The sequence below is a fragment of the Vigna angularis genome, chromosome 4, assembly GCF_016808095.1.
Source record: "Vigna angularis cultivar LongXiaoDou No.4 chromosome 4, ASM1680809v1, whole genome shotgun sequence".
Classification (NCBI taxonomy): domain Eukaryota; kingdom Viridiplantae; phylum Streptophyta; class Magnoliopsida; order Fabales; family Fabaceae; genus Vigna; species Vigna angularis.
Window position 1 is genome coordinate 14,435,403 of NC_068973.1, and position 15,204 is coordinate 14,450,606.

General features: G+C 35.8%; 1 protein-coding gene across 1 annotated transcript; it reads right to left on the reverse strand.

The window, feature by feature from the left end:
• Positions 1 to 99: 99 nt before the first annotated feature.
• LOC108330267 (uncharacterized) lies at positions 100 to 603 on the reverse strand. The gene has a single exon (XM_017564761.2). It carries the CDS (start codon positions 601 to 603, stop codon positions 100 to 102), a length of 504 nt encoding a protein of 167 aa, XP_017420250.2.
• Positions 604 to 15,204: the final 14,601 nt, after the last annotated feature.

Genomic DNA, 15,204 nt, shown 5'->3' on the forward strand with positions numbered 1-15,204 from the left:
AGTTGTCCTTGGTCTAATGGGCTTGGCTGCCTCACATAAGGCCCAATGGCTACTTTATATTTTTCAGGCCCTTACATTCTCCCCAACAATTTAAAATTTTCATCCCCGAAAATTAGACTTACCAGCGAATAGGTGGGGATAAGATTCCTTCATCTTGTCCTCTAGCTCCCAGGTAAAGTCGCCTGTCCTAGCATCCCAAACTACCTTGACGAGTTTGACAGTCTTCCCCCTAGGCTGTTTGGTTTGGCTTTCCTCAACTCTAACCGGTTGCACCTCCACTGACAAGTCTTCCTTAACTTGGACATCTTCAGCCTCCAATACATGTGAAGAGTCCGACACATACTTTCTGAGTTGAGAAAAGTGGAATACTGGATGAAGATTAGCAAGCTGAGGCGGCATGACTACTTCATAGGCAACCGATCCTATACACTTCAGAATCTGGTAAGGACCAAGGTACCTAGGAGATAATTTTCTAGCACGAATGACTCTTCCTACACCAGTAGTCGGAGTCACTCGGAGGAACACATGATCCCCAGCTGCAAACTCTAATGGTTTCCGCCTCCGATCAGCATATGATTTTTGTCGGCTCTGAGACGCCTTCATTCTTTCTTGAATCAACTTCACTTTATCCGTAGTTTGTTATACAAGTTTTGGCCCAGTCAATACAGACTCACCCTCCTGAAACCAACATAGAGGGGTTCGGCAACGCCTCCCATACAAAGCCTCAAATGGCGCCATGCCGATACTAGCTTGGTAGCTATTGTTATAGGTGAATCCACCAAGGGTAATACCTCATCCCAAACCCCCAGGTGATCCAAGATACAAGTTCTCAACAAATCTTCAACTGACTGGATCGTCCTTTCAGACTACCCATCCGTTTGGGGATGATAGGCCGAGCTCATCTGTAGTCTACTACCCATCTCACTCTACAGTGTTTGCCAAAATATGGAAGTAAACCTAGGGTCTCTGTCTGACACGATACTGGAAGGTACTCCATGAAGTCTCACAATCTCCATAATATAAAGTTGTGCCAGCTTCGCCATAGACATTCTCAAATCGATTGCCAAGAAGTGGACACTCTTGGTCAATCGGTCCACTATTACCCATATTGCATCATGTCTTCGAACAGTGCGTGGCAAATGGGTAACAAAGTCCATAGCGATGCTATCCCATTTCCACTCTGGAATTTCCAATGGTTGCAACAAAACCCCCAGGCCTCTGATGTTCTACTTTTGCCTTCTGACAAGTCAAGCAAGAAGCCACAAACTGAGCTACATCTGTCTTCATTCCTGACCACCAGAATGACTTCTTGAGATCTTGGTACATTTTTGTCATACCTGGATGTATACTGAAACGACTACAGTGTCCCTCTTCTAGTATCAATCATTTTAGCTCTCCATCATTAGGAACACACGTCCTACCGTTGAATCGTAATAGTCCATTCGTCCCTGTATTGAAGTACTTTCCTTGTTCAGTACCAATCAGTGCTACTGTCTTCTGAAGCTCGGGGTCTATTAACTGCCTTTCTTTAACCCGCTCCAATAATCTACTAGACACCACCAATCTACTACACCTTATGTTGTCAGGCTTTAACTCCACCTGTAATCTCAAGTCTCTGAAGCTCTCCATCAACTCCAACTCTCTAATCATCAAGCAAGAAACATGCACCGACTTCCGACTCAAAGCGTCTGCTACTACGTTTGCTTTCCCAGCGTGGTACAAGAGTTCAAATTCATAGTCTTTGAGGAACTCCATCCATCTCCTTTTCCTCATGTTTAGCTCTTTCTGATCAAATAGATACTTCAAACTCTTATGATCGCTGAACACCTGAAATTGAGCCACATACAAGTAATGCCTCCAAATCTTCAATGCAAAAACAAATGCGCCCAACTCCAAGTCATGAGTGGGATAATTCTTCTCATGCACCTTGAGCTGTCTTGAGGCGTAAGCAACCACTCTCTTCTCTGGCATCAATACACACCCCAATCCCTAGTAGGCGGCATCACAGTAAACCTCAAAGGGTTTCCCTATGTCAGGAATAATCAACAACGAAGCACTCGTCAACTTCGGCTTTAGCTCTTGAAAGTTAATCTCACATCTATCAGTCCAAACAAAAGGTTGATCCTTCCTGGTCAATTGGGTCAGCGACGCTACTATCCGAGCAAAGTTCTCAATGAAGCGGCGATATTAGCCTACTAAGCCCACAAAGCTCCTGACCTCTGTAACCGTCTTAGGTATTTCCCACTCCATCACTGCTCGTACCTTGGCTGGGTCAACAACAATTCCACCAGCCGAGATAACATGCCCCAAGAAAGGCACTTCATCCATCCAGAACTCACACTTAGACAGTTTCGCATAAAGCTTCCTTTCTCTCAAGATTTCAAGAACTGTTCTAAGGTGATCTTCATGCTCTTCTCGAGTTTTAGAATAAATCAGGATGTCATATATGAAAATAACCACGAATTTATCTAAGAACAGTCTGAAGATCATGTTCATGTAATCCATGAAGATGGCGGGAGCATTAGTCACCCTAAAAGGCATGACCACATACTCGTAATGGCCATATCTGGATCTGAAGGCTGTCTTCTGTACGTCATCAGCCTTCACCAATATTTGATGGTAGCCTGATCTCAAGTCAATCTTAGAAAACACAGTGGCTCCATGCAATTGATCCAACAAATCATCTATCCTAGGCAACAGATACTTGTTCTTGATCGTGAGTTTGTTCAGTTGCCTATAATCAACACACAATATGGAGCTGCCATCCTTCTTCTTCGCCAACAAGACTGGTGCACCCCAAGGTGAAACACTAGGCCTAATGAATTACTTCTCTAGCAGCTCCTCAATCTGCTTCTTCAATTCCGCTAACTCTGCTGGCGCCATCCGGTACGGGGCTATAGAAATTTGTCCCGATCCTAAGACCAAGTCTATAGAGAACTCTACCTCTCTCGAAGGAGGTAGACCAGGAACTTCCTCAGGGAATACATCCATAAAATCATCCACAACCAGAAGATCCACACTCTGGTTTCCAGGAGCTGAAGGGTTTGGGTCCTGAACTCCGTCCATGTAAGACATGATCAGGAAACAACAAGCGCCCTCTATAAGGTCTTGTCTCAACACCCCCAGTGACAGGGGCATGTTCTCGTCTTCATCGGGGAATATCAGTTTCTTCCCACCACAATCTAAGAGAATTTGATTGGCAGATAACCAATACATGCCTAGGATCACCTCTAGCCCCTACAGAGGCAAGCAAATAAGGTTCACTCTGAACCTGCGTCCCTCTACCTCAATAGGACATCTGGAACACACATTAGGTGTCCTGACCAACCCAGCTGCTGGTGTAGACACCACCTGATCGCATGGAAGCTCTCTAACAACTAAATCAAGCCTCTTCACACAAGCCTTCGACACAAAGGAATGTGTCGCCCCCGAGTCAAACAATGTCATACACGAAGCTCCAAATAACAAGCAACTGTTGACAATCAAATTACCTGCACTGGCTGCCTCAGCTCTAGTCAATGCATAGACTCTCCCTACTGCCTATGGTCGGTTACCACCCCTCTGGATAGATCTTTCAGCCTGGCGTGGTTGTGGTCCTGCCCTCCTAGTAGTAGGACAGTCTCTGGCATAATGTCCCTCTCGCCTACATATGTTACACCTCCTATACCCTTCTAGCTGAGGGCAAACAACCTGTAGGTGTGGTTCACCGCACCTGAAGCATAAGGCAACTCAATGGTGACTACAGGAACATAAGCACAATTGTGCCAAGAGAGTCGGGCAATCAACAAGATCCTATGTAGCTGATTAGGAAAATGTAGCACCAAATGAAGGAAATGTAAAGAAGGCACGAAGAAGAGTTAGTGGTGTTCAGAGTCAAGAATGCGGCCGCTCTCTAGGTGCAAATGATCCAACACTTTGTGCCAAGCAGCTATGGCTCGTCAAACCTGAACAAGCAGGTAGAAGGACCAGCCAAGACAATCCATCAAGGAAGCACAAGAGCAAGCAAGAAAGCTCCTTCGATACAAACAGTCCACACAATCGGCCTTCTACTATTCACCCCAACTATCATGGAGACGTCCATGCCTGAGCGGTGGATGCCTCCAACATTCGCACCGCTCCTAGTATCCCTAAGCAATCTGGTATCCACGATATCGCCTAGTTGAGTTTCACCCACTCTTGGTTGTGTAGTATTCTTCACTACTCCTAGTATCCCTGATCAGCAAATAACCTCCAATCACCCTAGATCAGTTGAGTATTCACACCACTTCTGGTATTAGACGATCTCGCCTAGATTTTCTTAACCTTTCAAGGTTAAGTTATAAGTGTTTTGATTCTCTCCAGAATTGCAATCATAGATTACTCACAAGTCGTTCAAACCATAACTCTCACAAAAAGAATTTGATTAATATAGAAAATAGTCTAAACATTCCCAGATGTTTCTCTCATCTCTCTATTTCTCTCTCCTTACATAAGTAAGCATGTAATACATTGAAGTACTAAAGGGATGGTTTACTTTTTTCTTCTCTCTCATTCTCTCATGTACTAAACACAAGAAAATATTAAAATAAAGCTTTTGAGATACTCTCTTTTGTGTTTCACTCTATCACTCTTTCTTCTTTCCTCAAGTGGATATTATGATGAAGCTTGAGAGTGTTCTTCTTTTCTTGAGCTCTTCTCTTTCTCCTTTTCTCTGATAGAAGTTATTTAACATTGATAAAGAGATTTCCTCACTCAATGGATGATGAGATATCTTCATATCTTCATATTTTCCTCTCCTTTTCATCATCATCTTCTTCTTTCTTCTGGTCTTCTATTTATACACCTTGAGGATATAGTCGTTACGACGATGCTTGTCTTGGGATTTGAAAATTTCATCGTTTGACGAAGCTTGTCTTGAGATTTGTTCCTTTTTGGCTATTTGTCATAAGATGGAGTGTTTGTCCAAGTAGATGTTCTTTTCAGAGTTTTTTATCAAAGGTAATCTTGACTTATCTTTTGGCACAACTATTGATATTTTGATCAATGCTCCTCTTTGTCTTTTACTTAATGTTCATTTTGGCATCTATAACATGAACGTTCGTAGTGATTGTCCTGCACAAGAAAGATACATATATAACATATCTTATTTTTCTTTAGTGTTTTTATCTTTTGTTTTAGGGATCTTGTGTTTTCTTGTGTCTTGTTATTACTTTGGCTTGAAAGTCTTTTAGTATTGACTATTTTGAGGTTTGTATCTACACCGGCTTTATGTCACTATTTTCTAGGAAGAGAACATTGCATGAATATCTTTCTTGTTACTACTTCTGATTAGATATCACTTTTGTTGTGTTTAAACGTTGAACATTTAATGTTATTTAGTGCTTGTTCAAAACAACAAAGTGCTTTTTATTTCCTACCGTTAGGTAGCATTTTGCTATTAAGTTCTTTTCTTTAAAGATACCAAGCGTAGATATATACTTCATCATAAGATGAGGTACTTGTTAACCTCATGGCATTGTTTAGTCAAGTAAACGCTTATTTAACTTTTGTCTCTTTTTAGACAGATAACGTTTAACTTGCTTAAGCTTTCTTTCATAGTTTAACAATTAAGTCTTTTAAAATGTTTTGTTAGAGATATTGTCTTGACCTATTTTATTTTCGAGAGAAGCTAAATACCTATTTTAGGTATTATAAGTATTAAGCATTATACTCAATCTCTCTTATATGCTTCTGGAACAATAGTGTTTAGCCATGCGTCTAAATGTTTTTCTAATTCCTAAGTGATGAATCACTATTTTATACTATTCACTTAGCTTTTCACACCAAATTATATTAGTGAATTGTGTTTAGTTCTACATTATTGTCTCATTTTCACTAATGGGGCTTAATTTGATCAATAATTCATATTTTGGATTATGTGAATCTAATTATTCTCATTATTAATTGCAGGGCAATTTTGGAATTATGATTAGGAGTTCAAGAGGGCTACAACACCATTTAATTTCATTTTGTAATTTTAATTACTTTACTTTTGGACTAGATTTGACTTTTGGGCCTATTTTTTTTATCAATATTTTATAAGAAGCCCATATAGAGGGCATTTTCGTCTTTTGTCCTTTTAAAAACCCCAAATCAGATTTCGAAAACTTTTCTCCCTCAATTTCGTTTTCCTCTTCTTAGATGTAGAGCATTGTTTCGTTTTTTCTTCTCTTGTATTGAGCCAATTTCATTTTCAATTGCAAGTTTATTTTCGTTTGGTTGTCTTCTTTGCATTATACTTTCGTTTTTCCCAAATTTGTTGCTGCATAAATTCGTTCCAGATTTAATGTTGCTTTCATTTTCGTTTTGCTTTTTGGGTTTCGTTTTAATGGTAGCTTACGGTTTCTAGGTTGGTCATTAGCGAAATTGCATCGTTTCCTTGAGATTTCTGAGTTAGAAGTGTGTTTTTGCTGCTCTTACTTAGCTAATTTTAAATCTGTTTTGTGCTTGCGATTGGGTATACGCTTAGTCGATGAAACTGTATGGTGTAAAATTGGTTGAATATTAGCATTGCGTTTGCTTAATTCACTTTTATGAAAACATGGTTAAACTTCGCTTAGTTGGTTAGCTTGCGTTGGATTAGGGGTTAAAGTAGTGTGCAATTGTTGTTAATCTATGATTGAGAGTGTTGTAATTAAGCTAGTGACCAATCGATTTAAATCTGTGTTTGCATTTGTGATTAATTTGGTTCATTTTCATTCACAAAACTATCCAAACACCACCCCCACCAAGTGTTCGATCTAAGTCATGAACCACATTTAGTCCTTGAGAGACGACCTAGGAGTCACTTCCTAGTATTACACTACACTTAATTGCATATTAAATTTGATTCAGGTACAACCTCGATCACTAAGATCTAAATGTTTTCCTATGTTTCTCTATGTTGAGGATTCTGGTTATGTGTTTTGGGTTTCAGGTTCTAAGTCTTTTGTTTTCACCCTACGTTTTTGTGATTATTATCCTAAGTTGTTTTTTGGAGTCTTGAGTTGTTTGTGTTAATCCTTAGTTTAGCTTTTTGTTGATTAATTCTTTCTCCTAGATTATCATTTACAATTTTTGATTATGTTCTTCCAAGTTATAGTTCTATGTTAGAGTTTTATCCTATTGTTTCAGGCCTTTTGTTTTCTACTCTATTTCCTGAGTAGTTGTATTTTCATTTTCCTTTCTTGGCTTATGGCTTTGTGTTCATCTATCTAAGGTTCTCTTATTTCTTCTAGCTTAGAGTTTGTTTTCTATCTTAAGATTTGTCTTTTAACTTGGGTTATTTTGACTTAGTGTTTTTCTAACCTAGTGTCTAACTAAAGGTTGGATTCCAAATTTAGGTTTGGATTTTTCTAACTTAGTGTTTTATTATCCTAAGGTTTTTCATTTCATTAGCCTAAATGTTTTAACATATTTGGTTTGCTAAGTGTTTTTCTAGTTTTGGGTTAGCTTTCCATACAAAGAGACTTCTTCGTTTCATGTTATTTAGTTAAACTTCAAAAACCAAGATCAGGGTTTTTATTGGACGATCTTGTCTTACCTTGAAAATCTATTAGACGAGCTTTTCTTATCCTGACATCCCTTATCAACGAATAACCTTCAGTTACCCTAGACAGATTTGAGTATTCACACCACTCTTGGTACTAGACTATTCTGGTATTACCTGATATGTTGCCTAGCTTTCCTTAACTCTACAAAGCTAAGTTGCAAGTGTTTTGATTCTTTCCAGAATTGCAATCAATGATTGTTTATAAGTCATTTAGACCATTGCTCTCATAGAGAGGTTGCAAATACATTATATTGCAGTCTAAACACTCGCAGTTGTTTCTTTCCTCACTCTTTTCTCTCATCTCACAAAAGTAAGCAAATGATACAATGAGGTTCAAGAGTGTTGTTTAACTTTTCTTTTTCTCTCTTTCCTTCTTCTCCATTCTCTTTCCTTATATAGGTAAGTAGATATTATAATAAGGCTTGAGAGAATTTCTTAGTGTTTAACTCGATTACTGTCTTCTTTCTTCAAGTGGATCTTTCGATGAAACTTGAGAGTTTCCTTCTTTTCTTGAGCTTTGCTCTTTCTCTTTTTCCTTGGATAGAGGAGTTTTGCTTTAACAACTCGAAGAGGTTTCCTTGCTTAAGTGATGATGATATATCTTTATATTCATCTCTTCTTCATCATCATTGTCTTCTTCTTCTTGCCTTCTATTTATACACCTTGAGGATATAGCCGTTATGACGATGCTTATCTTGAGATTTAATAATGACGAAGCTTGTCTTGAGATCTCTTCTTTTTTAGCTATTGGTGTATATTTCTATCAGAGGAGGGAGTCTTTTGTCAAAGGAAACATGTTTTTTAGAGCTTTTATCAAAAGTAGATTTGACTTCTCATTTGGCACAACTTTTGATAAACTGATCAACTCTTCTTTTATCTTCTTCTTTCCAACGTTCATTTTGATTCTTATAAGATGAGGTAGATGAAATTTTGTAGCAATTGTCCTACACAAGATAGAACATAAGTCTGTGCAACATTTATGTCCTATTTCCTGTTTGCTTTTATATGTTCAAAAAATTTCAGCATTTGTTTAGGTTGCTATGTTTTATGATGTTTTGTTTATGAATGCAGTTGATATTGTTTTGTCTGTAAGAAACTCCGTCTTGGTTGGTGTTTTACTTGTTCTTTTCATGATTTGTTTAGACGTAGGTATTGTGTCACCATTTCCCAAGATAAGAACATTTTGTGAATGTCTTTCTTGTTACTGACTCCTCCTACTGATCTATTTAGGGTTTTGATGTATAGTTCATTCATTAAATGTCACTTTTGTTCTTTTTGAACATTGAGCCGTTAATGTCATTTAATGCTTGCTCAAAACAACAAAGTGCTTTTTGATTTCCTATAGTTGAGGTAGTATTTAACATTTAAGTTTTTCTTCTAAAGATACCAACTGTTGAGTAAAGACTTCATCGTTTAGACGAAGTAATAGTTTAGCTCATGGTATTGTTTAGATTGAGTAAATGCTTCTTTATATGGACAACGTTTAACATTGTTTGTTTTTTCTTTGGTGCTTTAAGTTTTAGTTATTTAGGGTGTTTTTGTCAACAACATCGTCTTGACATTGTTTCATTTTTCCAAGAGTTAAACTAAATGCTCTTTGGGTATGATAAGCTTTACACGTTTAGCTTCAACTCTCTTAGATGCTTTTAACTTAACAGTCCTTTGGCATTGCGTTTGGGTGTTTTCACTTAATAACCAATAAAGTCGATAACACCAAAGAAGGAAGGTCATGCCTAAAGTCTAAAACACCAAAGAAGGCTATTCCTGAAGTTGACAACACTAAAAATGTTATGCTCCAAGTCAACAAGACCAAAAAGTCTATGCCCAAAGTTGATAACACCAAGGAAGGCTATTCTCGATCTCAACAATGCCAAAGGAGACCAAACCCAAAGTCGACAACGTCAAAAGAAGATGGGAACGTTAGTAAAAATTTTCCCAGCATAAGCAAAGACTATGTATCATAAACACAATTTGCTTGGACTAAACAATGGCTTCCCGAATTGTCTAAAGGCGACATCAAAAGTGTTAGAAAAGTAGCCCCTATATCTTAAGCCAAAGGGGGGAGGGGGGTCATCGAGGTCGTACCAGAATCAAACTTAATGTTCAAATAAATGCAGTATAACTAAGAGAATGACCCCTAGGTCGTCTCTCAAGGACCAAACTATGGTTCGGGCAATAGGTCGAACACTTGGTGGGGGTGGTTTATGGACAGTTTTGTGCAATGAAATTAACAAAGTGAAACACGAAATCAACACAAATTCGAAGACAGGTTGGTTATTGGCTTCCCTGTAATGTTCCAATCCTTGATTCAAACTAATTATACGCTATCTTCACCCTAATCCAACACTAGTCAACCAACTAAGCGAAGATTAATTGGGTTTTCGAAAGCACGAATTAAGCAAACGTGATTGCAACGATTAATCAATTTTGCATAATGAATTAGGCAACTAAGCGTATACCTAATTTGAAAAACCCAAAACAGATTAAAACAATGCAAGGTCAGGAGCACAATGACAACAAATTAATCTCATGGAGACAATGCAGTTTGACCAATTACCAACCCAGAACAATTTAAGCTGTCATAAAAATGAAATTAAAACTCCAAACTAGAATTGAATTCATTGTCCAACACTACAAATAGAATGGAAAATGCACAAGAAAACCTATAAAACGCAAATGCTTCTAATTCGAAATGCAAACCACAAAACGAAAAACCCCTAACACGAAATGAAACCCTAAACTGAAACACAATCTAAAAACGCAATTCAAAAACCAAATTAGAACAGAATACGAAACAAATGAAGAAAACACAATATCAATTCCAATATATCATGTGAAAACGAAAGTAGAAGAGGAACCCAAACGAAAATGCTAAGCAAGAACAGAAAAATGAAGATGGAGAGGAAACTAAGATGCAAAAACGAACTTCATTAATTAGAAAACGAGTTTATAGCAAAAAGAGAAGAGAAAATAGAAATGGACCTCCATGGAAGCTCTCTTGAGAAGCCAAAATGTAAAAACGAGAATGAGAGCAGTAGAGAGTGTTTTGGGGCTGCCTCCCTTTTTGCACACAACCCTAGGTTAGATTTCACTAATGGGCCTCTCCAAGAACGTCCAAAAACGACCCAAACTTAAATCTACCCAAAAATGCCTAAAAATGAAATTTCAACTTAAATTAAATTAAAATGCTGATGTGGCAATGGAAGGATGATGTGGCAGCTCCCCTTAATGTCCCAAAATAATACTCCAAAAATTTCTCTGCAATTAATAATGAAAATAATTAGCCTTAGATAATTCAAGTTAATTAAAATAAGAGTTTCTGGTCAAATTAAGCACAAATAGAAAAAATGGGGAAATAATGGACATTCAAGCACAATTCCCTAATTAAATCTAGTACAATAAGCTAAGTGAAATCAAGAAAATATTGACAAGTGAAGGATGACGTGGCAGCTCCCCTTGATGTACCAAATTAATACTCCAAAAATTTCTCTACAATTAATAATGAAAATAATTAGCCTCAGATAATTCAAATGAATTAAAATAAGAGTTTTTGGTCAAATTAAGCACAAATAGGAAAAATGGGGAAATAATGGACATTCAAGCACAATTCCCTAATTAAATCTAGTACAATAAGCTAAGTGAAGTCAAGAAAATATTGACACATCAGAGGGAAATGGTTAATTAGATTTCAATATCTTTTTAAATCTTTAAAGAATCTTTAATCTTGAAATCATTAGTCAAAGGTGTTTGAATCAATCAAGTAAAGAAATATAAAAGAAAGACTAAAACACACAAAGATTTATATTGGTTCAGCTCTTACAAGAAGCCTACATCCAGTCTTCCCTCAAGAATACAATCATACACTTAATTGATATCCTCACCACATTCAAATCTAATACAACCAATACAAGAGAGGAATACACTTACTCTCAAACCTGGCCTACCCGACACATGTATCAAATCAAACACAAAGTATAAGAACCTGAAGAGATTACACTCAAATAGTGCAGATATATCAGAACTAGTAAGCTCCTTTGAGTCTTGATGGATTTCTTGTTTTCTTCTTCACCAATGTACCTTCAAACCTCCAAGAACTCTTCTTTAATATGTCTATACTCAAACTCAGAGAAAGTATCAGTATATTGCTAATTAAAAACGTTAATTAGTTAGATAATCAATCTGATTTATACAGAAAATCAATTTCGATGGCAGTTTAATCGATTAGATTAGTATCATAATCAATTATTTTCTGTTTTAATCGATTAAGTCACTTATATAATCGATTAAAATGACAGTTATGCCTTATACTGCTTCTATCAACAAACCTAATAGATTAGATTGTTAGCATAATGGATTAGACCATTGTTTCTGTTTTAATTGATTATGCCACTTATGTAATCAATTAAAATGACACTATATCTTGTTATGATTCATTTCTCATTTTCTAACAGATTAGACTATCTGCATAATATATTATGCCTAACTCTCTGTTTTAATCGATTATGCTACTTATGTAATCGATTATAACAGATAGTTTTGCGTTGTTTTTTCTTTCTAAGAATTTTGGTTTCTTTTAATAGATTAGATTACTTATATAATCGATTAATACTACTAGAACTATATAATCTTGACTTGTTCAATCAGTTATAATGACTTTTAATTCCAATTTAAAACCAAATATACAAGTAATGATTAATCAACCACTGATTGCAACAACATGTATATGGTTTAATTGATTATGACCAGGTTTGCAACATATATATATATATATATATATATATATATATATATATACTATTTGTGAGTAAATTTTCTAAAAATAAGCAATGTGAAGTATTGATTAAGAGGGATTAAATTTAAATGTTATCAACTACTTAATATTAAATGAGTACAAGGCACTAAGATTACTTTTAAACTTTCTAATTTCAGTACTAATATCAGATGTAATGTTCCAAGTACAAGCATAGAGTAGCATGATAAAATTGTTAATCATTATGCAGCAAGATTATAGTTTTGGTAATCAATCATACTAACAACAAAACTATAAATCGGACATGATAAACACTTGAGTTCAACCAATAATACAAACATAGATCCAGACACAATTTAGTTCAAGGTGATCAAATTTGGTAAGGCGTATAATGTGTACAATGTATTCAAAACAAATATCCAATTATCTGTTACAATGTAGTTTATACATCACAGAAGTTGTTTTAACCAAATGAGCACATAATGACTAGCTAATCGATTATACTCATTTGTAATCAACTAAATGTATGTAGTAGTGTGTAATCATAACATGCTAGTAGCATAATTTAATTCTCCTCATATTTAAACATGCAGAATCACAGTTCTAGATGTCTTAGGAATCAATATTATTAAACTTCATTGTTAAATATCTAAAACTAGATGAATATAAATTTCAGAATATTGAATGATAATAAACATAGAATCATTACCAGATCAATATACTACAAGGAACCAATTTGGTAACTTGTTGAAGTTATAATCACATACTTAGATTCCAAATTATCTTAAATAAGCACAATACTAACATAGACAAATTTTGACTTTCATAAAAGCTCTAGAAATGAGAAGTAAACATGACTAAGCAGTGAAATTTTCAAATATCATAGTTAAAGTACTAATCATTTGATAGGTTCTGAAACAAGATACTAGTAGCAGAAATAAGGTCTTAATCAACTAACACAAACAATATACTAGGATAACAATATAGTTGATGTTCATTAATGAACGTCCATCCTGTTTAACTTTTCCTTAACCCTATGTGATCTAAGGCAAGCTTAGAAATGAGATTGGTCTTGTTATAACCTCTTGTAATCTCACATGTGGGATCAACATTATAATAGCTTATAATTTTGGACACGAAAACTGCATATGGAAGACAAGTTATGTTCTGTTTGGTGATCTTGAGCATATTATTTAAGATAGCCTTTGCCCAGTTAGTTTGGATTTTCCCTTTTAGAGCATGAATAAGATAAATGTCTTATGTGGTTAATTAAGCATGGTTGCTCCCTTTTGGAAGTAGAATCCATGTACGCAGAGGATGATCGTCTTTCATCCTTCTTGCCCTATACAAAGTGTAATCTTTGGGCACTTTAAGGTGTCTTAAACCCACTTTGTATATAGCCAGCTTAGTTACTCCTGGTAAACCTAAATGAGATTTTTGGCCTCCTAGACGAAAACTAGCAAGATATGTCCATACTTCTTCGTTTAATCTAATGTTCACAACCTTTACCCTAGAACAAAAAATACCATCAACAAGTTTTAACTTTGATGCATGGCTTAAATGGTTGCAGTAAAAACATGCAATTAAGGATGGTTTTCTAATGTCAACAAATTTCCTAGCTTTTATTTTACTATTTTGGCCTGTGTAACCAATTCCTTATTTGTTCAATACACTTTGTGATGCTAGAAGACCTTCTAAGTTAAAACTCCCTAGGGTGAACTTAGATAATTTCTTCATAAGGTATTTTTCTCTTTCCATTTGATTTGAAAAATTTTCACACTCTTGAGCACACACCTTGTTATCATGTATATTTTGCCTAGGTGCATTTTCTAGGGCCTCTAGCTTAGATTTTAGATCTTTGTTTTCCTTGTCTATATTTTTTAATCTACCTTCTAGGCACTTGTTTTCACTCTTAAGCCTATTGTTTGAGTATTGAAGTTTCCTAGCCTCTTCATGCAACTCTTGAAATACATCAAGCAATTGATAATATCTATCTTCTATGCACTCATTTTCAAAGCTACTTTACGCTGCTTTCTGATGATATTGATCCATCCATTAAGAACAAATTTGTCTCCTCTTCAATGCTTTCAAAAGACTCAGTTGAACTGCTTGAAGCATTGTCTTCCCAAGCTATATAAGCTTTCTTCTTTTTCTGAATTCTACTGTCAGAGTTGTTCTTTTCCTCTAGCTTTTTCTTCATCTTTACTATAGGACATTATGGTTTTATATGTGCAACTTTGCCACATTCAAAGCATGTAGGAGCAATAACGAATTTTTCCTTCCTTCTATAAGATCTTCTATTTCTTGCATAATCATTGTTAGCTTTATTTTTGAATTTCAAAAATTTGAAGAACTTCTTTACCATAAAACTCATTGCTTCACTTCAAAAATTTTAGCTTTTTTAGAATCATTCTTTCTTGAGCTAGTTTTGTTGGTTGTTCTTGCAAGAGCAATGATGTGTCTTTTCTCTCCTTCTTCTTCTTCTTATTTCAGCCTTCCTAATTCCAGTTCATGTTTCCTCAATTTTTCAAATAATGTTGCCATGTTCATGGTAGTGATGTCTCTTGATTCTGATATGGCTATGACCTTGGACTGCCAAGTTCTGTTTAGGCTCTTCAATATCTTGATATTCAATTCTTCTTTGTTAAAATTCTTGCCAAGGGCAAGGCGATGATTTACTATGTGTGTAAATCTTTTCTACACATCACATATAATTTCTCCATTCTTCATTCTAAACATTTCATACTATTGAATCAAAGAATTTTTTCTAGCCCTTAACACTTCATCAATCCCCTCATGTGTGACCTCAAGAACATTCCACATTTCTTTTGCAGCACATACAAAGATTCTATAAAATTTATCAATTGTTGGTGCATTAAGAAAAGTCCTTAGGTTTGGTCTTTCC